This window comes from Gymnoscopelus braueri (genome assembly GCF_963280865.1).
Source record: "Gymnoscopelus braueri genome assembly, chromosome: 5".
Taxonomy (NCBI): Eukaryota; Metazoa; Chordata; class Actinopteri; order Myctophiformes; family Myctophidae; genus Gymnoscopelus; species Gymnoscopelus braueri.
The window spans coordinates 39647186-39673275 of NC_137606.1; the positions used below are offsets into that span (position 1 = coordinate 39647186).

A 26090-nucleotide genomic window follows, 5' to 3' on the forward strand; every position below is an offset into this window, starting at 1 on the left:
ATTGGTTTCAGTGATACTTGGAATGACTCTCTACATTACTGTAAAGTTTCAAACAAATGTGAGTCTGCATGTATGTGTTGGGGCAGATGAATAATTGTCATAAAACTGCAATATTCATTGGCTCTTAAAAGCTTCATTTTTATGGAAAATCCCCCTCCCCAGTTTGTCGGCATAGGTCCAAAGCTCATGTATAAAATGTTTCGTGCAGATTGCTAAAAAATCCCAGGAGGAGATAATATAATTAAAAATGGTGGGAGATCTAAAGGTCAGAGGTCAAAAGTCAGAGTATGAAAGTTGTTAGGCATGAGGAGACGCATGTGTGTATCGAAGTTTCATGGCTGTAGGTCAAACAGGACATGAGTTGTACATGTTGTAGTAACTATCGGTCTATAAAGAAGCACAATTACTGTTTATACAGTTTCAATTACTGTTTATACAGTTTCCACACTTACAATATTGGATGAACAAATGGACACATTTGTGCCTTTCTCTCTGTCACATACTGATGGCTCAATCTAATGTCATTGGAGCCTTGGCTGCACAAAACTGACCTATTGACCCTCAGGAATGTTCCACAGAACCTGGACCATGGATACAGATGACAGTTGCATCTCATTTCACTAACGCAAGGTTTGACTTTAAGTGTGATTGAGAACTCGCTTTGCAAGGTTTGCGAAACTTGGTACATTCTTCACTGGAACCCTACAGACTCGATCCAGAATGGACCAGGATTCTTGGATTATAATACTGTTTCCCTTTATTGGATTGTTATCATCCCACAGATAACACTCTGACTTATTGACAAGTAACCATTCATGTCACCACTCATGTCATAATGTTTGAATGTTTCATTCATGTAATCATTCCAATTAATTCATCATGATTTTGATTGTAATTATGACATATACTATTTGCATCATATTCATCGTAGTTTACTGCACTGGATTCAATGGTTTATAATAACGGTGTAAATAAAATAAACACGACATTTGCAGAATATGTGTAATTTAAGCCATGAGCAATGCACGAGTGCATGACTTCATCTTCCCAAGATGGTCATCTCTCTGGACCACTTTGCTTCAAAACAACAACACGTATGTTGCAACAGCCTCATGTTACTGTCAACACGCAACGTATATAAGCGCTGTGTGTGACCCCCCCCCTCTTAACTTCGACTACTTCGAAGACTTAGACAACTCAAAGCTCCCAAACTTTGACAACTTCTTCGGAAGCCCCCTCTCTGCGAGGAAGCAAGGGACTGCGAAGAAGAAGATGCCCTCCATGAATGGACAGGAAACTCTTCACACCGCACCTCCGTGACTGGAAGGCCTGATTCTCCCACAAGCCAGACGAACAGCTTGGGGTCCCCCAGACGATCTGACCCTGACCTGACTACGTTGCGTCTCCGCTGCTTCTCTTCTGCCTGGCCTAGGCATCCCTCAAGATAGTACAGCCTGCTCCTGACTGGCCCCTGCTCAACGCTACGACGACTGCGCTCTTGCCTGACCATAGGTACAGCACATGGGCAGCATTCTGCCATACACAGGCTCCTCAAGTCCAAGCGTGGGCTTGGGTGGAGACTAAGACAATAGGACGGATCTACAACTTCACGTTTTCACCCTAAAACCAGCGTGAATTCCACCACGTCGTCACAAACAGACAACGTTCATCACTGGACATCAGACACATCACATGACAACTGTGATGTGCGGTAAACACAGGAACAACTCCTGAATAAGATCAATTCAGCTGCTCATGGCATATCATTCTTATTTCATTTAACTGTTGTTTTCTTACAGGATTTAAAGTTAGGTTTAGCTTCCATCTGAATCCAGCTAAAACCTTTATTACGTTTAATGTTGAGATTTCCCATTTTCTTAAATGTTGCATGCCTAGCTTAGGTTTGATTGAATAAATTCATATATTTTTAATATCAAATCTAGTTTGGTCATTGCTCAAGTTGAATTATTATTCCTTATAGAACATTGACATATGTTGACACACATCTTAAAAAGGCTCTGCCGAGACAAGAACGTTTTCCCCTTCAGATCTTGTGGATTTATTTAAATAAAATAATATTTGATTATTTTATAATCTTTCATTATTTTATTGGTGGTTTAAAGTTAAGGTTAAATACAAATTAAGCATGTGTTTAGTCATAAGTTGATTTTCATGGTGCATCGTTACATTTTTTACTCTTAATTTTAAATACACATAATTCCAAATTTATGGTTATTGATTTGATTATTAATAATACCACCGATATTGAAATTTACACACTCAAGCCTACTACAATGTTCAAAGTCAATTGAGTGAAATAGCGCCACCCTTTGGCCGATAGTTGTGAGTTTCGTTTCTTAGCCGTTTGACATAGCCCTCTACCATATTGAAGAGTTTCGTAAAAAGTTACCACGCGGTTAGGCCAGAACTGCAAAAACGGCGGAAGAAGAAAGCCAAGGAATGCAATAAGGCTTCGAGCCTGATAGGCCTCGAAACCTTAATAATAATAGTGAAAGCCAAGGAACGTAATAAGGCTTCGAGCCTGATAGGCCTCGAAACCTTAAAAATAGTAGATCCATTGCTGACCCATTGCTTCCCTGCTTGCCACTTGGCATCAAGGGTTGGATTGGGGGCGAGTCCCTGTGGCATATAGCATCATGTCCAGGGGGTGTACTTGTACATTATGTCCAGGGGGATTACATGGGGTATACACCCGGTCCAGCAGCAAGAAGATACGGTAATGAACTTTTCCTCCAAGCCCCTAACTGAGGTGGTTGTATATGCCCTTAACAAGGGGCTTTCCTTTGCTCCTACCACTACCAATGACTTTGAGACATTCATAGACTTTTAAAAATATTTTCACACACTGAGGCTTAGAGTTTTTTCACCCTGGTAACAACTCTACTGTGTCTCCTGTCAACACACATGGCAATGCGAACTCAAATGACACTGTGACTGTGTCTACCTTTCCTTTTCCTTCATTGTATGTATTGTTGTTCAGCACCTGAACAGTTTTTTTGGGATGTGTGTGCTTCCCTCTGGACTCTATAGGGGGTTTACATGTACATCATGTCCAGGGGGTGTACTTGTACATCATGTCCAGGGGGTCTACTTGTACATCAAGCTGCCTCACGCTACAGAAACAGGAGATAGGCTCCTGCCCTATGGGCCACATGGCTTGACAAGCTTCCTTTTTTTTACAAGATCAAATGATCAAAATGCGTCACATTGTGAGCTTGTAGATCGGCTATTTTCAACTAGCCGTTGTATAGGGTTAAAGTGGTTGAAGTGATTTTATGCTACATTAACTAATTTTGCTGGAGACACCCTAGAACCCCCAAGGACTCCTGGGGGTCCCCTCACCCCACTTTGAGAACCACTCTTCTAAAGCCCAGGGTGCAAATACCTTAGGGGGCATGTCCGCCTCCAATTCCTTTGGGGAAAGAAATGCATTTCTGTTAGGCTACTATGCTATGCATAAACCCACTTGTTCAACTAGTATCATTGGTTGTGTTAGTGCTAAAACTTGCAAATCAGTTTGAATGTTTGTAAACAAACTGGTATTTTCAGGTAGAATGTCTATGGATATTTACACAATATAAGATAAAGTGTCCAGAACATTATAGTCTAGTTTGTCAACCCTGTGTATAATTACAATAAAGTACTATATTTTTAAAAGTACATAACGATATCATAAGTGTCCTGTTCTTACAGAAATAAGGTTAATAAATAGACTAGTACTCCTCCAATGCGCTGCCGCGGAAATACATTTTTGGTTGTGGTGATATCATGGTTATTTGGTCTATCATACAGTATGTTCTTCTTTGATATCAGTCGGGGTGGATATTTTATTTTGCATTCAGTAGCAAAGTAATTTAAAAACAAAAGTGTGACATAGTGTGACATTTTCCCACCCGAATGCTGAAGCCTCCAGCGTATGAGCCAGGTGGGCACATGCAGATAGGACCAACTACCCCAACTTTGGCCATTATTGTCTCCGCCAGGCCGAAAGGCATGGCGAGAGTATGTTTTACCCTCCGTCCGTCCGTCCGTGTGTGTGTCCATGTGTCCTGTCCGTGTGTTAGCAGCTAATCTCCGGCACCGTTGGCCCGGTCGCTGCGAAACTGTGCACACACCCTGGATGACAATTCAGAACCTCTGCCTCAATTTTTTCACATGGGCCTGTTATAGCGCCACCTGGAAGCCGATTTGTGCAAAACCATTACTCCTACAGATTTTATCCAAACACAGTATCTCTATAGTCATGTGATCAACACGGATCTGTCCGATTTCCCATATTCCATCCTCATTGGCTAAGGTTGGCTTCCAAATTTTGCAGGATTGGTCCGTTTTGAACAATATGCCTCAAATCCTGAACGCAGCTTGCGATTTCCGTGAAATTTCACAAACACATTCCCCCTAGGCCAAGGAAGAAATGCCACCCTTTCTCACATTGGCCTGTTATAGCGCCACCAGCAGGTCTAATTTAGCAAAACAATTTTTTGGAACAAAATGCCTCAAATCATGAATGCAGTGTCCAATTGCCGTGAACGACCTAAGAATAAATGGCACCCTTTTCACATTGGCCTATTATAGCGCCACCAGGAGGCCACAATAATGTCCCTGACCTGGCGGAGACCTGTGCTCCGAGGAGCACTTTTTCTAGTTAACTATGATTCTTCTCCCTTCCGTCAGGGAGTATGTAGAGAGAGTGAAAACGAGCAGGATGGTCAGGAACATTGCTGCAGACTCATGTTTAAGTTGAAATCGTCAGGGTTTTTATAAGGGCTGGTTGAGCTCATATATACTGGCCTCATCCCACATTTCATTTCACTGTGATAAGGAACCTGTATGCAGACGACATGTACACTCTTCAGAAATGTTTGTTGTGAACAATGAGGCTTTGTTTCAGACAGACAGCAGGTGCATTTTACGAAGGAAATGGGGTGTTACTGTATATTGCAACGCACTGTACTGTGTGTGTGTGTGTGTGTGTGTGTGTGTGTGTGTGTGTGTGTGTGTGTGTGTGTGTGTGTGCGCGTGTGTGCGTGTGCGTGTGTGTGCGCGTGTGTGTGTGCAAATGAAATGCACGAGATTGCGCCACCGTGGCACCAAACTGCCACTTGTTTAGATTAAGGGCCGCTAAAATATCTACACATTCTAATTAATAAACGTTTAATGCATGTTCTAACAAATCCTTGTCAAACATCAAAGAAACATACTGTAATTACAAATATTTGCCTTTTGAATGCCATTTAATTTAATAATTGAAACATTTACGTTTCAAATGATTTGTATGTAAGAGAAAAAGAGGGAAAAAAATGCATTTACAAATGTGTTACTACACATGAACACCATTCAATGCTCAACAGATCATCTAAAATGTTGAAAATGTGCTATAACATTTGTTAATGTTTAATCAATAGCTGAGTAAATGTTTATGATTGGTTTTTAATTAATTGTTATATATTGTACAGAGTTAGCCAAGGAAAGATTGCCCTATGGCGTCTGTATCAATATACCACAGACAGTGAGAGAGTGACAGAGTTTGACAGTGAGGGCAGATCATTATCTCCTTTAAGAACAGCAATGAAATTGCACATCGTTTAGTGCAGTGTCATCACCATCTTGCTTCCCCTCCACGCTTGTCCTGATGCCACAGATTCCTGTGCTGCAAGTGGAGCTCCAGCTCCCCCAGTGACCCCAGCTGAGGCCAGAAGAGCCATGGAGCACGTTGCCGTTGTCGCACTTGAAGTTGACGTCATTGACGGCCGTGTCATCCCCGGAACCCTGGCTAGACTCCACATTCAGCTGGAAAGCTACCAGCTTACCTCTGTTGTGGCACCGGCGGTCAGACCGCCAGTGTCCCCAGCTAGGAGAAAAGAAAAAAAGGGGGGAAAAACATAGGAACCCTTTTATTCATTGTTAATGTGTATCAAATATACTGAAACAAACAATAGAATGGCAAAATTATTGTCCTGAAACTTAAAGAAAATTGAAGTGGTAAAGGGACACAAGAACCTCGCATCACCAGGCTTTCCACCACCGAGGAAAGCCTGGTATTCATTCTAAAACTGAGCCGTGTGAATGTCGCATTGTTTTTGTTCCCCACATAATGCAAAATCAATTAGTTTAGTCTCGCTAGTCGTGTTACGAGTTAGAATAAAAGATGGATATACCAAACGATTATTATAAGTAAAGAAACAAAACAATTATACCAAACTAAACACATTTTTAACTAGGGGAATCATTTTGGAGGTGCACAGCGCGTTTGATTCCGGTCGTGGGTTCCGGCCGCCTGATGCCATAAAGTTATTTCCGCTCCAGACCGGATCAGAAAAACGAAAATGGTATTGATCCCAGGCTACAGACACAATAGACTCGGTACCCATGCGTTGTTTTTGACACAAAGCCTTGTGGTGGTCTGAGGTGATTATTATGCTTACTATCCGGAATGTGATGTCACGGAACCTGTATCAACGGTACTGAAATCAGTCCTCCTCATACATAGCAGTTTGATGCCATTCACTGCTGTGTCATCACCTCTGCCCTGTCTGCCCTCCACCTGTGAGAGACATGCAGACCGAGAAGAGCATAGAAACAGTGGTTCTCAAACTTTTTTCATGTCAAGGACCCCAAAATTATTATGTATTTGGCCCCCATCTGAAAAATATTTTGTGCCAGGGACCGAAATACAAGATTTGTGTTGTTAAAATGTTACAAAAATATTTTAAAAAATGTCAACAAAAAATAATAAATAGTAGATCCAACTATTTACCCATTGCTTCCCTGCTTGGTAGTTGGCACTCAGTATCAAAGGTTGGATTGGGGGTAAGTCCCATACTAGTGTCATTATGTGTATAATAACAATATCATAAGTGTTCTTCCAGAAATAAGTTTAATAAGTAATACTGCTCCAATGCAACGCTGCCGGTGTTATCTACCCGGAAATACATGTTGGTTGTTTGGTTGTGGTGATGTCATGATGATTCGGCTATGCATATTCTTCTTAACAGTGAGGGGGAAACATTTAGCATTCAGTAGCAAAATACTAAAACAAAAAGAGTGTGCAATGGAATACAGTAGGCCTAGTACATTAAACTGTAATGTAAGAAGTAAATTTTCTCACCCGAATGCTGAAGCCTCCAGCGTATGTGCCATGTGGGCAAAACTCCCAATAGGACCAAGTACCCCAATGTTGTCCATTATAGACCGAAATTGTTCCCCCTTCCGTCAGGGAGTTTGTAGAGAGAGCGAAAACGAGCAGGAGGGTCAGGAACATTGCTGCAGACTCATGTTTAAGTTGAAATCGTCTCGGTTTTTATAAGGGCTGGTTGAGCTCATATCATATACTGGCCTCATCCCACATTTCATTTCACTGTGATAAGGAACCTGTATGCAGACGACATGTACACTCTTCAGAAATGTTTGTTGTGAACAATGAGGCTTTGTTTCAGACAGACAGCAGGTGCATTTTACGAAGGAAATGGGGTGTGTACTGTGTACTGTGTGTGTGTGTGTGTGTGTGTGTGTGTGTGTGTGTGTGTGTGTGTGTGTGTGTGTGTGTGTGTGTGCGTGTGCGTGTGTGTGCGCGTGTGTGTGTGCAAATGAAATGCACGAGATTGCGCCACCGTGGCACCAAACTGCCACTTGTTTAGATTAAGGACCGCTAAAATATCTACACATTCGAATTAATAAACGTTTAATGCATGTTCTAACAAATCCTTGTCAAACATCAAAGAAACATAATTACAAATATTTGCCTTTTGAATGCCATTTAATTTAATAATTGAAATCTAAATTACATTTTAGCCTTTGCATAATCCTGCAAGGTCGTCAAGGCTAGGGCAAGTGCTACGGGCTTTTTAGACAAGTATACGTACAACCCATACAGAAAACAGATCCCGTCATGCCCCAGAGAAGTGTACAAACTGTACATAGTTAATATCACAAGGTAAAACACACACCTGAGGTCATACGCACCGATGCTGTGGGTGCTGCTTGTCATAAACACACACCTGATGTGGTGATCAGGGGTGCACTGGGCGCTTCGCGTGACACCACAGCGTTCCGCCAGTTTTCTGAACAAACATATGTTGCTACCAGTGGTGTAAAGTAACTAAGTACATTTACTCAAGTACAGTACTTAAATACACTTTTGAGGATTTTTTACTTTACTGGAGTATTTCCAATTTGCAGTACTTTTACTTCTATTCTACATCTCAGGGGCAAATGTTGTACTTTTACTCTACTACAAGTTTTTTTTAAAACTTAAGTTACAAGTTACTTTGTAGATTTTGATTATTATTACAAAACGGATTATGATGATGATAATGATGACGATGACGAATACTGAATAATTGAGATTGGTATGACAGTTATGATGACGTTCATTGATTAAAGTGAATGAAAGAGAGAAAATTCATATTTTTTTCCCTCTGTATGACATGTCCTCTATTAAAGAAAAGTGGCGCGCTTTCTTGATTATTTGAATATATGGTTGCTGTCTTTGAAGACTGATAACTGTGACTAAGCTACCACTTGGGGAAGGCTATCATGATTAAATATAATCTAGGGATATAGACCTATTCAAAAATACAAAACTAGAATTAGCAAATGTTGCACTTGAGTGACCCCGATTAGTGAAAATGCTGTTCACATCGTATCACAACGTGTGGTGTTGTGAGATTGTAGACATGCCATTTGCTGAATGTTCGCCCCAGAATAGGCATACTAGGGTTCATGTGGTTAAATAAGTGAATGAAAGAGATTGAATAATGTTTTTTTTTCCCTCTGTATGACATGTTCTATTCAAAAAAAGTTACAGAATTGTTTCATTCTTTGGAATGGTTGGTGTCATTGAAGGCTGATAACTGGGACTAAGCTACTACTTGGGAAGGGCTATCATGTTGAAATATTATCTAGATATATAGACCTTTTCAAAATACCAAACTAGAGTTTGCCACCTTGAGTGTCCCTGATTAGTGAAAATTCTGGCCTGGGCCAATGACGAAAAAACATCACATGGATGCACCTGGGACGTATCATCAGTGTTGTAGCCTGGGGTCATAGGATGTTTCGGGTCTCGCAACATACACCCTCACCCAGGTGACCCAGCCAGGGTTGATCAAGCCCCGACTTACGTCCCAGGTAGCTACCCACGGTCAGTCCTAAATAGGGAAAGACAGGGCAACTCAATACGCTTGTCCGAAACTACTCTGCCAGGAATGGGGGAGAGCGGAGGCTCTGGCACGTGGAGGGGCTAGGCTCTGTGGATGGCCTCCTGGCCGGGCTCCTCCTCCGTCTCACCAGGTCCAGGACCTGAGCGTTGCACCAGACTCCCCCGCTCCAAACATTTCATTCTGGTGTAATGGTGTCTTGGCCCGTGGTGGTACTGCAGGCTCCCTTTGCGTCTTGCTTGAATGGTCCTCCTAAAGGCCTCACCGTGGATTTGTTGGGCTTCTTCCTCACGGAAGACACAGACTGGGGCGCCAACCCAAACTGCTCCCGGATGCCGTCTACATTCTGGCTGTCACCCGTCTCTCCGGTGGTCACCAATCTATTCCTGGTTGTCACATAGTCTATAAATTCCTATGAGCCACTATAAATAGAATAACTATAACGAAAAAATATCACATGGATGCACCTGGGACGTATCATCAGTGTTGTAGCCTGGGGTCATAGGATGTTTCGGGTCTCGCAACATACACCCTCACCCAGGTGACCCAGCCAGGGTTGATCAAGCCCCGACTTACGTCCCAGGTAGCTACCCACGGTCAGTCCTAAATAGGGAAAGACAGGGCCACTCAATACGCTTGTCCGAAACTACTCTGCCAGGAATGGGGGAGAGCGGAGGCTCTGGCACGTGGAGGGGCTAGGCTCTGTGGATGGCCTCCTGGCCGGGCTCCTCCTCCGTCTCACCAGGTCCAGGACCTGAGCGTTGCACCAGACTCCCCCGCTCCAAACATTTCATTCTGGTGTAATGGTGTCTTGGCCCGTGGTGGTACTGCAGGCTCCCTTTGCGTCTTGCTTGAATGGTCCTCCTAAAGGCCTCACCGTGGATTTGTTGGGCTCCTTCCTCACGGAAGACACAGACTGGGGCGCCAACCCAAACTGCTCCCGGATGCCGTCTACATTCTGGCTGTCACCCGTCTCTCCGGTGGTCACCAATCTATTCCTGGTTGTCACATAGTCTATAAATTCCTATGAGCCACTATAAATAGAATAACTATAACGAAAAAACATCACATGGATGCACCTGGGACGTATCATCAGTGTTGTAGCCTGGGGTCATAGGATGTTTCGGGTCTCGCAACATACACCCTCACCCAGGTGACCCAGCCAGGGTTGATCAAGCCCCGACTTACGTCCCAGGTAGCTATACGGTCAGTCCTAAATAGGGAAAGACAGGGCCACTCAATACGCTTGTCTGAAACTACTCTGCCAGGAATGGGGGAGAGCGGAGGCTCTGGCACGTGGAGGGGCTAGGCTCTGTGGCCCATGGACTATAATGTGACGCAACGGAACTTTTGAGATGGCCATGCCCAAAATAGGTTGCCTTATTCGGATACATGCGTGTCACTGCCCGCCCCTGCCGGTTCTCTGAATTCTTTTTTTTTAAATAGGCTCTGTCATGATTAATTTACCACATATATGAAGTTAAACAACTACATTCTATCCAAGCGATATCTTATAAGTAAATTCCGTGCCTCAAAAAATAAGTTTGAGAGCGTTTTAAAACCGAAAGTAAGAAGTGAAGACAACGCACAACAACAATGGCTGCCGTTCGTCTTTTGTCGGCTGCACTCAGGCTGCACTCGGCTTCATTCGGGCTCACTCGAACTCGCCACCTGATTGGCCAACTGTCGCTGTCAATCACAGAACAATGAGCGACGACGCTGATAGGCTCGTCCATTTGGTGTACGGGCTAGAAACGCCCAGACAAGCCTTCATGCCAGACTCACTCCTGAAATCAAATGGAAATGAGATTTCCGGAGGGAGGGTTTACCAGGCTAGGGCTCATGCACCACTGGCCTCATTCCACTTTTCATTCCACTGCAGATGTTTGTGATCTGTTGTTGTGATGTGTGTTGTAATTCGTCCAGTGGGGTTTCCCCAGTCCTGCATCTACACTCTTCCTGGTTCTTAAGAAATGTTTGTTGTGAACAATGAGGCTTTGTTTCAGACAGACAGGTGCATTTTGCGAAGGAAATGTACGTGCGTTATTGCATCATACTGTGCACGTGGCTCAGGCTGTACTACAACAGCTCAGTTGAAGGCTTTCTATCAGGCTGTGTTACGGCCTGGTATGGAAACTGCATGTACAACCCGAAAAAAGATAAGCCTACAGCGAGTGGTACGATCGGCAGACCGCATAATGGGAGGCGAGCTCCCCGCGCTCCAGGTACTGTACAAAAAGCGGTGTGTAGTCAAAGCCCAGCGCATCATCAAGGTCAAGGACAAGTACCACCGAAGTCATAAACTGTTCAAACCCCTACAACGACTGCGGCCGGGCAATTGGGGCCTACCGCAGTATCAAGAGCAGCACTACCAGGTTCTTGAACAGTTTTCACCCGGCTGCCATCAGACTGCTGAACAAGGCATGAATGAGCCTTCAGAGCATCAGCTCTTCCTCATGGACTTACTTGCAGATTATACCAGTGTCAGTCTACTTTATGTAGATTATGCGGTCGACACACTGACATTTTGCACCTTAATCCCATAACGCACTGACTTTTCTCTTTTTTATTATTTATTTATTGTGTTTTTTCTAGCACCTTACGTCCAAAAGTGTATCTGCTATATGCTCACGCACCTTTATATCTTATCTCAGGTACTTTTGTGAATATATATATATATATATATATTTTATTTTTTTTGTTCTCTTGTTTGATCTCCTTTCCCACTTGCCCCCCATCCCCTCTTCTTCTTCCCCTTCTCAATGGAAATAACGATACGATGGGAACTATGCACGAAAACTAATTTGACTGACTTTTTACTTCTGTAAACCTGTGATGTGACAATAAAGCTGATTAATTCTGATTGATTCTTCTGTGTGTGTGTGTGTGTGTGTGTGTGTGTGTGTGTGTGTGTGTGTGTGTGTGTGTGTGTGTGTGTGTGTGTGTGTGTGTGTGTGTGTGTGTGTGTGTGTGTGTGTGTGTGTGTGTGTGTGTGTGTGCGCGCGTGTGCGTGTGTGTGCGAGTACACAACTAAACTGGGGTGTAGATGCAGGACTGGGGTTTCCCCAGTCCTGCATCTACACTCTTCCTGGTTCTTAAGAAATGTTTGTTGTGAACAATGAGGCTTTATTTCAGAGAGACAGGTGCATTTTATGAAGGAAATATGGTGTGTTATTACAACGTACTGTGCATGTGTGTGTGTGTGTGTGTGTGTGTGTGTGTGTGTGTGTGTGTGTGTGTGTGTGTGTGTGTGTGTGTGTGTGTGTGTGTGTGTGTGATCTCGAGTAGTTAGCAAAACAGAGGCTTGGTCCATCAGGGACGGAAAGACATATATATCAACAGACACTACCAGGGCTATCATATCTCTAGCTCAATGAGAAGAAAGGCAGCCTATGAGTCCGGAGGTCACGGGACGCACGCGCATATAGCCTACTGTGTATAACCCCACATTTGCAAATACTTTTGACTGCGCACTTCACCAGGTATGGACTAGCGTCAACAGTTTAGGGAAACTGACCAAATTGAGTCTGTGTAGGATTTGTAAAAGAGAGTCATCAGGGTCATGGGCCATGAATGATTCATCATCATGGTCAATTGTCAATCTTCAGGATATATCGGTTATCAAACTGTCCGACAGTCATAATATATAATATAAATGAGTAATTACAGAAGTCAGAACACAGCATTGGGGTGAAGCAGTAGATGAACAGAGCTCACCTGACATGCTCTCATTCAGCCTCACCATCTCCTATTGGAAAGGATCTAATCAACACAACTAGAGTCAACACGAGAGTTGTTTACAGAGTTCATCCACAAACAGGCGGGGTTGAATAGTGTTGAAAGTTGAGAAATCTACAGCTTGTCATCTCATAAAGAGTAATGATAAGGTTGTAGATCAGCAGTCCTACTTTGACACTTGATAAATAAGCCCCCTGAATTTATTTTTTCAAAAGATCCTTATTTGTTTGTCGTACACATAAAACAGGTCACAGGTCAGCGCAACACTATGCAGACATTGGTCCAGGTCTGGGCTTTTATCCCTAGACTGGCCTTTAAAGACAGACCTTTTATCTCATTCATTCATTTTGATCATCTGTTCTGCTGGTTACAGACAGTGTAGTGTAAATCTGGCATGAACCATGCCATATACTTAGGAAGTCCATATACTAGAAAGGAATTGCATATATATTGTGTGTGTGTGTGGGTGTGTGGGTGTGTGTGTGTGTGTGTGTGTGTGTGTGTGTGTGTGTGTGTGTGTGTGTGTGTGTGTGTGTGTGTGTGTGTGTGTGTGTGTGTGTGTGTGTGTGTGTGTGTGTGTGCGTGCGTGCGTGCGTATACATTTATACATAAATACATACATATATACATATATACTGTATATATATCAATTCCCGGCTCCCTCTGGGATAGTGCCAAAGTGTCCTTGAGCAAGACAATGACTGAACCCCTAATTACTCCAAATGAGCTGTGTGAATGTGCGTGTGAGTGTACAGTATTGCGCTTTTGAGAAAAGTGTTATATAAATGCAAACTTCTTAACACATCACCTCCTTCACATGGCAAACCTTACTCTACATGTGTGTCTATTGGAGAGGATCCAATCAACACAACTAGAGTCAACACCAAAGTTGTTTACAGAGTTCATCCACAAACAGGCGGGGTTGAATGGTGTTGAAAGATTATCCAATCACAATCCAGGTCAAAAACCACATAGCATGTCTTTCGCCAGCAGCCATTTTGGAAAATGGCAGCCATATTGTTTTTTTTTGCTTGGCTAACAGGCTTTTGTGAAAAAGTAGGTCCAGAAGAAACTTTGTGGAAAATTTGGCGCTTGTATCACAAAGTGAACGATCGGGTCACTAACAGCTATTAGGGCTTTGAAGCAGGTGCTCCATTCAATGAACTTTAAAGGATCTCCTGTAAATATGAATGGCTCTGGTGCCAAGTTTATTCAGCGTCAGGGACTCTTGTAACGCTTGAACCAGTGAGACTTCATGTATTGTGAGCTCTTGTTTGTTCTCAGTGGAAGGAAGGATTGGAGTGCTACTCCGTTGAATAACAGGCTGACTTGGAAGCTGTTTCACCCCAATATTCAACCCATCTCTGGGACAGCTACAACGGTAGAACACAGGGTTCTTTGGATAAAATGAACGTGTCCAACAAATGCAGTTCTAAATCAGTATTTCTCAAACTTTTTAATTTCAAAGACCCCCAGTTTGATATTGTCGATGTCGGGGAGAAACCTGACATAAAAAATATGTTTTTAAGTTATTTTACAATATATTTTTTGTGAACGGAAATGACAGATGACAGCTTCCTTCCTCAGCTTTTGGGAGGTGTAGTTCCAGACTCTATATAGCATTCAGGAGGTGTAGTTCCAGACTCATTCAGAGATCGTGGTGCAGCACAAATCCAGCACTAAAGAATGTCAACATTTTTATTCATGTTTTCATCATATGGGGTGCTAACTTCACTGAGGTCGTGGACCTGTTGTCTGGCTACACAAGACTAGTGAAATACAGAGTAGAAAATACCCCCAAAATAAATGGTCCAGTACCTTCCACAGTGAAGGAACCAGAGAAACCCATTAGGGACCAGTCGAAATTTACATAAATGGGGGCATGGAGGAAATGTATGTGCCCTGATCTAAAATGCCATGACCCTCCCTTTGACAAAAAAAATAAATCAATGACCCTCCCCAAGTGATTACAAAAAAAAGAGTAACCCTCCCCGCCTAGAAGTGTCACGATTTATTGTGTCACGATATAGCCTATCGTGGTATTAAAATGTGATGATAGGTATTGTCATGATGTCATACTGTATCGTAATATTTTTTTAATTGTTTTTTTAATAAAAAAGAAACACTTTCTTTTTTTTTGCCGGTGAAAGTTAGGAGTTTTTACTGTATGATATGAAATGTAAAGCTTATCATACTCATAGTAATTATTAATCATGTCCTCCATCATATTCAAGGTATTTTGGAGAGAAATGAAACAGACTCCAGTCAGTCACTTTCAGTTTAAAGCACTGCAGAGGGGAGGTGTTGTGTGTCAGCTGATGCTCGTTGACGCTCGTTAATGTGACATGCATCTGCACTCTCAAATAGGCCTACATCTAATCTAAGATTGTATTATACTGTATCTGGTATTATAGATTTTTTTTAGCTGTTGGAAATAACTAGGCTGCACTTGGTTGGTAAAGTCCAGATGACAAAAATATGAGGTTTGTGGAATTTATAGTTATGCAGTCTTATATTATATTATATTTGTTATATTAGTGTCTATCTGTCCTCTGAAACAATGGGTTTATAGTTAGTGAGAACTTCACTTCTCCATTAAGCTTGCACAAATTGTATTTATTTGTGTGTACAAAGCACTTTGTAATTGTTTCTAACTTGCTTTATAACGTTATTTATAAGATGATGGCCAATGTTGATGATACATGAGAAAAGAACATTAATAATATATCATATCGATATCATGCCCAACATGTATCGTATTGTGAAATTCTTGACACCCCTAACCCTCCCCATCAAATACAACATGACATTTAAAACTGATATGTCCAATGTTTTGCTTTCCACATTGATTAGAACATTGCTGTAGGTAGTCAGTCTTGCTAAATGCACAGTGTATCTGTAGTAGTGGTAGCAGAATGGATAGTGTTCTCATCTTACATGTGGGAAACCCATTGAATCCTGGTCAGATTGAAGAAATAATAATTTAATAATAATTAATGCATCTCTCCAATAACGCCTGTTGAAGTTTTGCTTAATTGGACTTGCTGTCCAGGGGCGGTCTCCGGTACGGGGAATGGTCACTCCACCCGGTAGTGGCGAAGGATATCTGGCGCAGATTCGGTCGCCCACGGGTCGATTTGTTTGCCTCCGAAGAGAACGCGAAGTGTTATCGGTTCTTCTCAGTGAAGAGGGGGGACCGTTCCATGGGCATGGACGCCTTGGCACACAGTTAGCCGAGCGAACTGCTTTATGCCTTCCCGCCAATGGAGTTGATCCTCCCCACCTTGGAGAGGGTCAGGCTCCAGGGGTTGTCGGTGTTGCTGGTGGCTCCAGCATGGGGTACGTGGAGGTCGGAGATAGCTCCGCTCCTTTACGATACGCCTCTGCCCCTCCCTCCCAGGGCAGACCTGGTGAGGCAGGGAGGGAACGAGCTGTTCCACGAGCGCCCTCAGGACCTAGACCTATGGGTTTGGCCCGTGAGAGGGCGAATTTGAATTCATGTGGCCTCCCCCCTGACGTGGTGGCTACCATCCAGGGTGCGAGGGCCATGTCCACAAGGGAAGCTTACGAGGTCAGATGGAATATGTTCGCATCTTGGTGTCTGGAGCAGTCACCAGTGGTGGTGGCTGTCCAGGCCCCGGTGGGCAGCATTCTTACTTTTCTACAGGGAAGGCTAAATCAGGGTTTATCCTTCTCGACGGTGAAAGTGTATTTGGCTGCCATTTCGGCTTGCCACCTAGGTTTCGACGATGGCAAGACGGTGGGTCAGCATAACTTCGTGCGCCGATTTATGAACGCCAGAAGAGCTAGACCGGTCAACAGGCCACTGTTCCCAGTCTGGGATTTGACGGTGGTGCTGGAGGCACTGTGCCGTCACCCGTTCGAGCCTTTTGAGTCTATGGACCTGAAGGTCATTAGTCTAAAAACGGTCCTTTTGGTGGCCCTGTCCACGGCTAAACGGGTCAGTGACTTGCATGCGCGGTGAGCCCGGAGTGCATGAATTTTCTGAACAACGACAGGAGGGTTTTGCTTAAACCAAACCTGGCGTTCGTTACAAAGACCGGGGTGGTGGCCCCAGATCCGGTTGAATTGGTGGCTTTTCATCCGCCTCCCTTCGCTTCGGCGGAGGACAGGCGGTTACATTGCCTCTGCCTGGTGAGAGCTTTGAAGCTCTATTGCCAGAGGACGGCGGCCAGTCGCTCATCGACACAACTCTTTGTCTCTTTTGGCGTGGGGGTTCAGAGGAAGGCGGTCACCAAAGCGACGCTTTCTAGATGGATCCGTGATGCCATTAAGCTGGCTTATGTGAGTAGTGGTGTCCCTGTCCCGGGGGGTCTGAGGGCCCACTCTACTAGAGGCATGGCTACGTCCTGGGCTCTCTACAAGGGAGCTTCGATCCAGGAGATTTGTGCGGCTGCAAATTGGTCGTCACCGTCGACTTTTGCGGCTTTTTACAGTCTGGACGTGGCGGCGTCATCAATGGCGCACGCTGTCCTGGGTGTGGCTGCTGCCTCCAGGTCAGTGGAGGATAGGGAGTAGGCTTGGGGCCTTTTCTCCATATCTTCCGACTTCCTCTTTAGGTTTCCTTGGGACCAGCAGGGCTGTGTCTTGGGGATAGGGCCCTGCTCCTCATTATTATGAGGCGGACTGTGTCTGCCTGTTAGTGAATAAGGCAGACTCTAGAGTCTGTCAGGGCCTACTCTTGTTATCTATCCCGCACCCCAGCCCGGTGGGCTGGGGGGGCGCCCAGGGGCCGTGAGGTCGTGGACCTATGGCCTGGGGGTCTTAGGTCACGTCCGGGGGGGACGTGACCTAGGAGCTGAGGGGCGTGCGGGGTTGTCAGGGTTGTGTGGCTCATTACCTCAAGGGGGGTTTATGAATCCCATAGTGAGTAGTAAACGGAGAACCGTGGTAAAACTAGAGGTTACGAATGTAACCCCGGTTTTAGTAGGTTCGGAGTTTACTACTCACCAGACACCCCTTTCTGTGCGCATTTGGCATGCAGAGAGGAGAATGTTAAGAGGAAGAGGCTACGTCACGAGGGAGCTTTATACTCCCGGGTCTTCCGGACTCGTGACATACCCTTAGCCAATCAGTATTGGCACCGGGAGCGTGTGTGTTGCTCTGTCTCATCGCCTGAGGGCGCTGATATCCCATAGTGAGTAGTAAACTCCGAACCTACTAAAACCGGGGTTACATTCGTAACCTCTAGTTTCTGATCTGTTATATTTCTGCCATGGTTACACATGTTTTCTACTTTAAGGTCAAATCAAATGCGCGCGTGCCGTGTGTGTGCGCGTTCGCGTGACGTCATTAAAATACTGTTCAGCTGGGGCCATTTACTACTTAAACATTTAATTTATTTATTGTTTAATCTTGTATTATTTTATTTATGAAATTCTTTTGAAACATGTTGGACTTGGAATTGTTTTTAATTGATGAAAAGTTGTGATTTTTTGTTTAAACTTTTGAAATTATATATATATATATATATATATATATATGCGTAACTGAACACTTGCCCTATTGCAATGTTTGCACGACAAACGTGTCATCTTTCTGTGGGGAAAGTGTTTCTGCTTTTCGTTCGTTGTGTACATTGGGCAGGGCTTTATAGGCTTTATATTGGGCACGGCTGATAGTGTGAAATGATGTGCAGTGAGCAGTAGCATATGGTGGGTTCTAACGTTGACCAGGCCAGATTCTTAAGTCACAACAATAATGAAATGTGGAGTTATTTCTGGCCCCTCTTTATACTGTTTACCTGGCAAGAGAACCGGTTTGACGGGGAAACCGGTTTTTAATGGCCACTCATTAACAATTCGGCCGAATGCAAATAAGCCTGATTCGAAAACAAAGGCGACTTTCTGTTGGCTACAACAGAATAGGGTGAGAGCTGCTAATGTCGTTATGTTGATTTTTTCCCCTGGGGGAGCTGGGTTTTACAGACCGGGCCATGGCCTCGTTGGCCCCAATGAGCGTACGCCTCTGGCAGTGAGTGCACAGGCAAATGACAAAAAATAAATGTAAGGATAATGATGGACGAGGCTGCTCTTGCCTCTTATTACTGGAATGGAGAAGGAATGAAGGAGAACCAAAAAATCTATTTTGGTGTGGTATTTAAAAAACCTGTTATCCTTGCGTGACCGCTTATACAAGTGCTTTGGTGCATCGATTCTCCTGATCATTCTCTCAACACGCTCACACGTGTCACTCTGATCTGGACCACAAACGGAAAGCTTTCAATCAGCTTTATTGTCGTCACATCATCACAGGCTAATAGGTGTAGTGGGTGAAATTATTTTTTTCTTCACACATGCTCAATAATGTTTGTAGGGTTTTTTTTGTGAGGAGAGAATAGAGTTTTTTCACTTTCGTCAGAAGGGAGAGGAAAGAGTTTTTGTTTAGTTTTTTTCTCTGACGGAAGGGTACGGAGAGGATAGAGGGTTTTTTTTTCGTGAGGAGGAGAGGATAGAGGTCGAGCGAGAAACACGGGATAGAACCAGGTCAAGATGATGCTGCTACTTGTATTGGTGGTGTGTGTGGCAGTAAGCGTCCACTGTGAGGACCTGTCCATGCTGCAGGACTGCGCTGTCATCTACAGGTAGGCATTCTGTCACCGTCAACATTTTACTGGACCACTAATTGTCTCTCAAATGGCAATTTAATTGTGTTTTTTTTATTTGTTGTGGAAACGCAAGGAGCTGTGAATAGTGAGCCCATAGAGGGAGATGTGGTGTTGTTTGTGTTTAGTTTTTTTTAAGTGTGCAGGTTTTTTTAATAAGTGGGTGAAAAAAAAACTTTTTAATTAGCAGAAATAAAAACATTAAAGACATACTTTTTGGATGAATATCTTTTTATCGTGTTGATTTATTTTTTCAATGAAGAAAAAAAAAGAATCCTCCACAAATACATATTCACCCCCCCCCCTTCTGCTACATACACCTAAAAAATTTACCTTAATATAACATGTCACTTTAGGGCTCCGTAGTGAAGGGCCGGTTGCACCACCTGAACTTGAATTCAGGTGGTGCAACCCTATACAGCTCCTTCAACTCATTAAATCCCATCTCGCCTGTGTAATAATGCCTATCCAACATTGCCATCATGATCTTGCGTGTCTCCAAGCTGAAGGGCTTGTAGGTGCCACGGATTTGTCATTGAACATTGGAACCCATAAATAAAATTAAAACAATTACATTTCTGTTTGGCTTTTAGGCTTCGTCAACAAAAATTCCACAGGGCAGAAACCTCCCATCTCCATATAACTTTTTGTGTTTTTTGTAAATGAATTCCCTTGATCATGGGCCTACTACTAGGGGCGGATTTTAGAAGTTAGGGGCTCCAAGCAAAGCTCAGGGTTTTTTTTAGGCAGGGCTCCACGCAAGTGCCTAGTCTGCCTACCTAGTGCAAATATATAGACGAAATGCAAAATAAATGATATATTTCATAACTTTATACTCTCAAAATATATATATTAGCCGTTCTACATTTAGCTCTCAGTTGTGAGCTTGTTTTACAAGCTCGCTTATTTCTGCTATTTTTGGAAAAATGTCATTTTCAAACATTTTCCCAAAATAGCGGAAATAGCCGCAACATGGAAACAATTATGATGATTATGCACAAATAATTGCGATTATCTCCTCATAATTGCGATCACAGGAATGTCTCCACCCAGAGCGGCGTCTACACCATCTACCCCGATGCTACACCCTTCAAGGTCGGTACTGGACACTAACTAAGTACATTAACATTCACTATTTTTGGATACTTTCACTCCACTACATTGCAAAGATAAATACTGTACTTTTGACTGCACTACATTTCTAGGAAGGGAAAAAGTACATTGTTGCTGTCGCGCAGAAACCTCTTTTTGTGTTTTTTTTGTAAATCAATGCCCTACCACAGCGTCACACAAAAGTATCACAAATATCAGATCGTCCACACGAGCTCAATACGCAACTCAAAGCTATTTTTGCTATTTTTGGACATATGAGGTTTCCACCTGACCGAGACGACATCATGAATTAACCACTTAAAAGCAGATCTATAGGAGCTCACAACACGTTGCATCGCCACACTTTGTGAGCTTGTGGATCTGCTTTTTTTCGCTCGATTTTGAAATAGGGCTAAAGTGGTTAAATGTCCCTTTTCCCTTCCTAGAAGTAGTAGTGGAGTCAAAAGTACAATGTATGTCTTTGAAATGTAGTGGAGTGAAAGTATCCAAAAATGCAAACACTCCAGTTAAGTACAGATCCATCATCCCTGTTGGGTGGAACCCTCATATGTCCAAAACTGACTTCAGGATTCAAATAGAAAAATAGCAGATGGACAAGCTGCAAAGCGATGCATTTCGAGCTTGTATATCTGCTATTTTTTATTCTTTTGTGTGACACTGTATAGTGATCAAGTAGGGCATTAATTTACAAAAAAACACAACGTGTTAAAATATGGAGATTTCAGGAGGTTTCTGCCCGGCAGCAACAATACCGTTATACATTTCAGGGGGGCCTTGAAGGCCATAAAAATAGTTACATCAAGGTCCTTGCCAGCTGCAAAGAAAACTCAGACAGTCTACGTGACTTCTGAGACACAGAGTACGTGACAAACAGAACATAAACACACTACACATGGACTAATAATACACAAGCTGTTTGGGCCAACAGTTACAGAACATAAGGTCATCAGACAGAGTACAGAATTACCTTTTTTTTTCACTGTCCATATTCTGAATTCTTTACTCCTCCTCAGTTCTCATCCACATCTTCAAACCAGTCCAGTGACTCTTGAGTATGAACTTCTGAACTCCTTTTCAGGAGTTTGTACAAAAATGTATTTATTTCACTGATAGTTATACTTCATATCTAATTCATACAAATTCTTTCTTAACCCTTAAATTACATTTATTATTTCAGTGGACTTAATATCTTTTTTATAATATAGTTTTATTTGATGGCCTTGCTGTCCTTGTATTTGGCCTTTGCGCCCTCAAAACATTTAAAAGGCCAAGTGGCCTTGCCCCTAAAAAGATAAAATTCCAGGCCTGCCGGTGTATATATATTTTTTACTCAGTACTCAAGTAAATATAACTGTACTGTCCTTTGGTTACTGTGCTACCCCCATGCAGGTGTACTGTGACATGGACACAGACGGAGGATGGACAGTCATTCAGAGGAGGATGGACAGACATGTCAACTTCGACAGACCCTGGGCTCAGTACAAAGACGGCTTTGGAAGCCCTGCAGGCAAGTAGCGCTAAAACAGTAACAGTCGCAGCCTAATTCGCGGTACACATGATTAGACATCTTATAGGCAGACCACTTTTGGACAGAATGTCCTCTCCATCAAGGGAAGCTTACGACTGAATAGCCTCGCAGTCACTCTAAGGGAAAGCCCCACCTTGTGTACTCAAAACACAACTAAAACAATGTTTAAAAATGTCTCAAATATGTTATATATATAATATTGATACTTTTTAAATCTTATATATTTCACATTAGGCTTTAGATATTCTATTGTTTAGGTATTAGACTTTGGTAGGTATTAAAGTGGGTTTTTAGTTGGGTTTAAACTACAGTAGGTATGGTATCCTTAAAAAATGGTTTTTAGGCAGTTGTAAGTTCTCTCTGTTTTGTCATGTTGTAGCTGTGGTGTATTTGTATGTGGGACTATGGATGAAAATTAGCTGATAGCTAAATCTGGCATATTTACATGATATCATGTTTATTGACTGAAAGGTTAATTAATATGCACTGTCCTGGAAATAAATAAATAAAGTAAAGTAAGTAAAGTAATAAGGCGTGATTAGAAATAATGTTTTTCTTTTTTAATTAGACAGAAACAAACACTGTTAAACCCTTATTAATTATACAAAATACTTCCTACCTTATGGTCTAATAAGAATTTCCATTAGACCTAACAAAGCCTAATTTAACAGTACTTTGTTGCTGCCGGCTGGAAACATGGTAAACGATAACTTTTTTGTTATTATAAAAAACAACACAAAAAAAACAGTTATGAAATAGTGAAAATAGCCATCTACAAGCTCACAACATCTCACATCTGCAACGCGTTTTGTCCTTGTAGATCGGCTATTTTTGCTACTTTTTTGTGACACTGTAGTATGAGGAAGTATTAATTCACACAACACCCCCCCCCCCCCCCCAAAAAAAAAATCATTACAAGTTGAAATGTGGATATATACAAGGTTTCTGGCCAACAGTGACAATATACTTTGTCCACCCCCCCCAACAGCCGAGTTCTGGCTGGGACTGGACTACATGCATCTCCTCACCAGGGACCAGCGGTACCATCTGAGGCTGGAAGTGGAGGACTTTGAGGGGAACACGGCCTTCGCTTTTTACTCCCACTTCTCTGTGGGCTCCGAGGCGACCGACTACAACCTGCAGGTCCAAAGAAAAATCTACATACAACCATAGACTGTAAAAAAATAAAATAAATGGACAACCCATGGACAACACAATTTTGGCCCGTGTTTGGGGGAGGGAAGCCGGGGCCGGGGAAGGTGATACTTGTTACACATGTATATTCCTACGGGCTGGGGGCGGCACCTGTCAGCAGGGAGTGTTGGTCGGGAGGAGTGCGACGAAGGCTCTAAACTTCACTCATGTAGAACCAGTGGTGGAAAAAGTACTCAAATGTTTTACTTAAGTAAAAGTATCAATACTGCAATGTAGAAGTATTCTGTAAGTAAAAGTCCGTAATTCAAAATCTACTTGAGTAAAAGTACAGTATTGATATCGAAATGTACTTAAAGTACCAAAAATAAAAGTACTAAACTGTTTGAAAATAGCAGATCTACAAGCTCACTACGCGTCGCGATGCGACGCGTTGTGAGCTTGTAGATCGGCTATTTTCAAATAGCCCAGGTAAAAATAGGGCTAAAGTGGTTAATGTATGTTTTATAATGTAATAATTTATATTGGCAAAGTAACTAGTAACTTCAAATAATTGTAGTGGAGTAAAAGTACAATATTTGCTTCTGAGATGTAGTGGAGTAAAAGTAAAAGTATTGACCGTTGGAAATACTCTAGTAAAGTAAAAGTACCTCAAAATTGTACTTTAGTACAGTACTTGAGTAAATGTACTTAGTTACTTTCCACCACTGTGTAGAACCAGTAGAGGCACCGGCTTAAGTGTTTAGTTAAGGCGTTAAGTGGTACTTTTGCCCCCTTCCTAGACATGTAGTGGAGACAATATTTGTCTTTGAAATGTCATGTGAATGTCATGTGAATGTCATGTGAATGTCATAAGTAGGCCTATCCCCCAAAACATTTACATACTCAGGTAAAGTACAGATATTCAAAAACAAATTGTACTTAAAGGACGACTTCACCCATTTTCAACCTATCTTCATACTGTATAATTGGTCCTCACTAATGCTATTTATAATATGGCACAATTTTTGTCTAATCAGTCTGTGTCTCAGAGGAGGGCTGTGGACAGTTTAGAAACCCGCCTACCAGTGACATCATCGATGGGGAATCCATGCTAATAGAAACAGCAGGCTTTCTATTCCTGGAAAGTTAGCATGCTATGAAGGAAGCCATTGTTCTTGTGTTAATAAATATAAAAATTAAACATTTTAAATCTTGTTTGAAAAAATAAACCTGCCTAACGATGATGTCACTGGTAGGCGGGTATCTGAAGTGTCCACAGCCCTCGTATGAGACACAGACCGAGGAGATAAATGTAGTGAGGACCAATTATATGAAGATAGGTTGAAAAAGTGAAGTCCTTCAAGTGAACAGTACTCAAGTTAAACGTAAGTTGTAAACTGTCCCCCACTGTCGTAGGTGTCAGGCTTCAAGGAGGGAGGCGCGGGGGACTCCATGACACATCGCAACGGACGCAAGTTCTCCACCTTCGACAAGAACCAGGAGCAGTGGAACAAGACATGCGCTAATCAGTATCACGGTGCGTTCTGGCACGACGACCACAGCTGTCACTACAACAACCCCAATGGCTTCTACCTGTGGCAGAATAAAACCTTGCACCATAAAATATTCTGTATATCCATGAAGATCAGACGTGATTCTTAAAGGAAAATTTCACCTCTGGAAGAATCTGCAGTCACTCAATGTTAATAGTATTTGTAGTAGATAACAGTAGCTAAATTAAAAATTTGAACCCTATGGCCAGAAAAATAAAGTAGTCTGTGTGTTTGACTAGGGTCTGACTGGACTGCTGCATTATTAAGGAGGTTACACACCGGCGAATATGCGAATATACGCAAAATTCGGACTCGTTCCGAATAATTAAAAGACGCTTTTTTCGCTCCGCGAAACTGGTGTGGAAGCTTGCATTGACTTTATAAGGTTTTTAAAAAAAACATATTATTCGCATGAAAAAAATCGCCCCGGTGTGTAAGGACCTTTACAATGACAACAATGCTTTGGTGCACTGCCCTTCCTTGTGGGGAGGGGGAGGCTGTTTGAGGTGCGACCTACATTGTAACTTTCTCCTCCCAGTTCCCACAACAACAACATACAGCATGCTGACCAGTGTTGCCATGTCTGCTTATTATAAGCGACTCTGGGACTTTGTATGTAATATTTAATGTATTTAATATTGGTAGTTGCAGGTTAAGTTTTTTTTGGGCTTGTTTTTAAATAAATGTGTACTTGTCCAAGGACCCTTATCTGAAACAATCATTTCTGCCAGGGACCCTGTACCAGATTTGTGTTTCAAATATATTCATACATTTTGCACTTTTTTTCTCAAGATTTATTTTAAAATAGCAGATCTACAAGGTCCGTGTACTTTCTGGCAGTTGGAATTTCTTTTGGGAACCACAAACAGAAATCCACCCATTGCGTTCATTTTTCATTTAGGGTCGCGTCGGTTCTTTCGCTCCCGTTCGCTCCCGTGTTTCATTTTTCATTTTTCATTTTAAAACAAGTTACGTTCGTTTCGCTCCCGTCTTTAATTTTTCATTCTTCAATAAAAAAAAAAAAATGAAACATAAGAAAACAGGGTTTTGCTTTTTCATTCTTTCATTTCTCGATATTAATCAAAGATACTGTAAAGACAAGACCAGAAGCGGAAGTAGATTTAGTACTTAAAAATAAAAGTGTATATATATATATATATATATTAAATATACATTTATTATACCGTAGGCTACATGATTATAACATTATGGCTACATCA

General features: G+C 42.4%; 2 protein-coding genes across 2 annotated transcripts; one reads left to right on the plus strand and one right to left on the minus strand.

Annotated features, from left to right (window-relative positions):
* Positions 1–5236: 5236 nt before the first annotated feature.
* LOC308085595 (vitelline membrane outer layer protein 1-like) lies at positions 5237–7314 on the minus strand. The gene is made up of 3 exons (XM_080428811.1): positions 7130–7314; positions 6447–6565; positions 5237–5872 (listed from the first exon to the last, which is right to left on the minus strand). The coding sequence occupies exons 1-3, from the start codon at positions 7280–7282 to the stop codon at positions 5578–5580; spliced, it is 567 nt and encodes a 188-aa protein (XP_080284937.1). The 5' UTR covers positions 7283–7314; the 3' UTR covers positions 5237–5577.
* Positions 7315–18933: 11619 nt separating this feature from the next.
* Positions 18934–25126, plus strand: LOC308085388 (microfibril-associated glycoprotein 4-like). The gene is made up of 5 exons (XM_080428539.1): positions 18934–19521; positions 20580–20637; positions 22045–22162; positions 23172–23326; positions 24734–25126. The coding sequence occupies exons 1-5, from the start codon at positions 19430–19432 to the stop codon at positions 24977–24979; spliced, it is 669 nt and encodes a 222-aa protein (XP_080284665.1). The 5' UTR covers positions 18934–19429; the 3' UTR covers positions 24980–25126.
* The last annotated feature ends 964 nt before the right edge of the window (positions 25127–26090 follow it).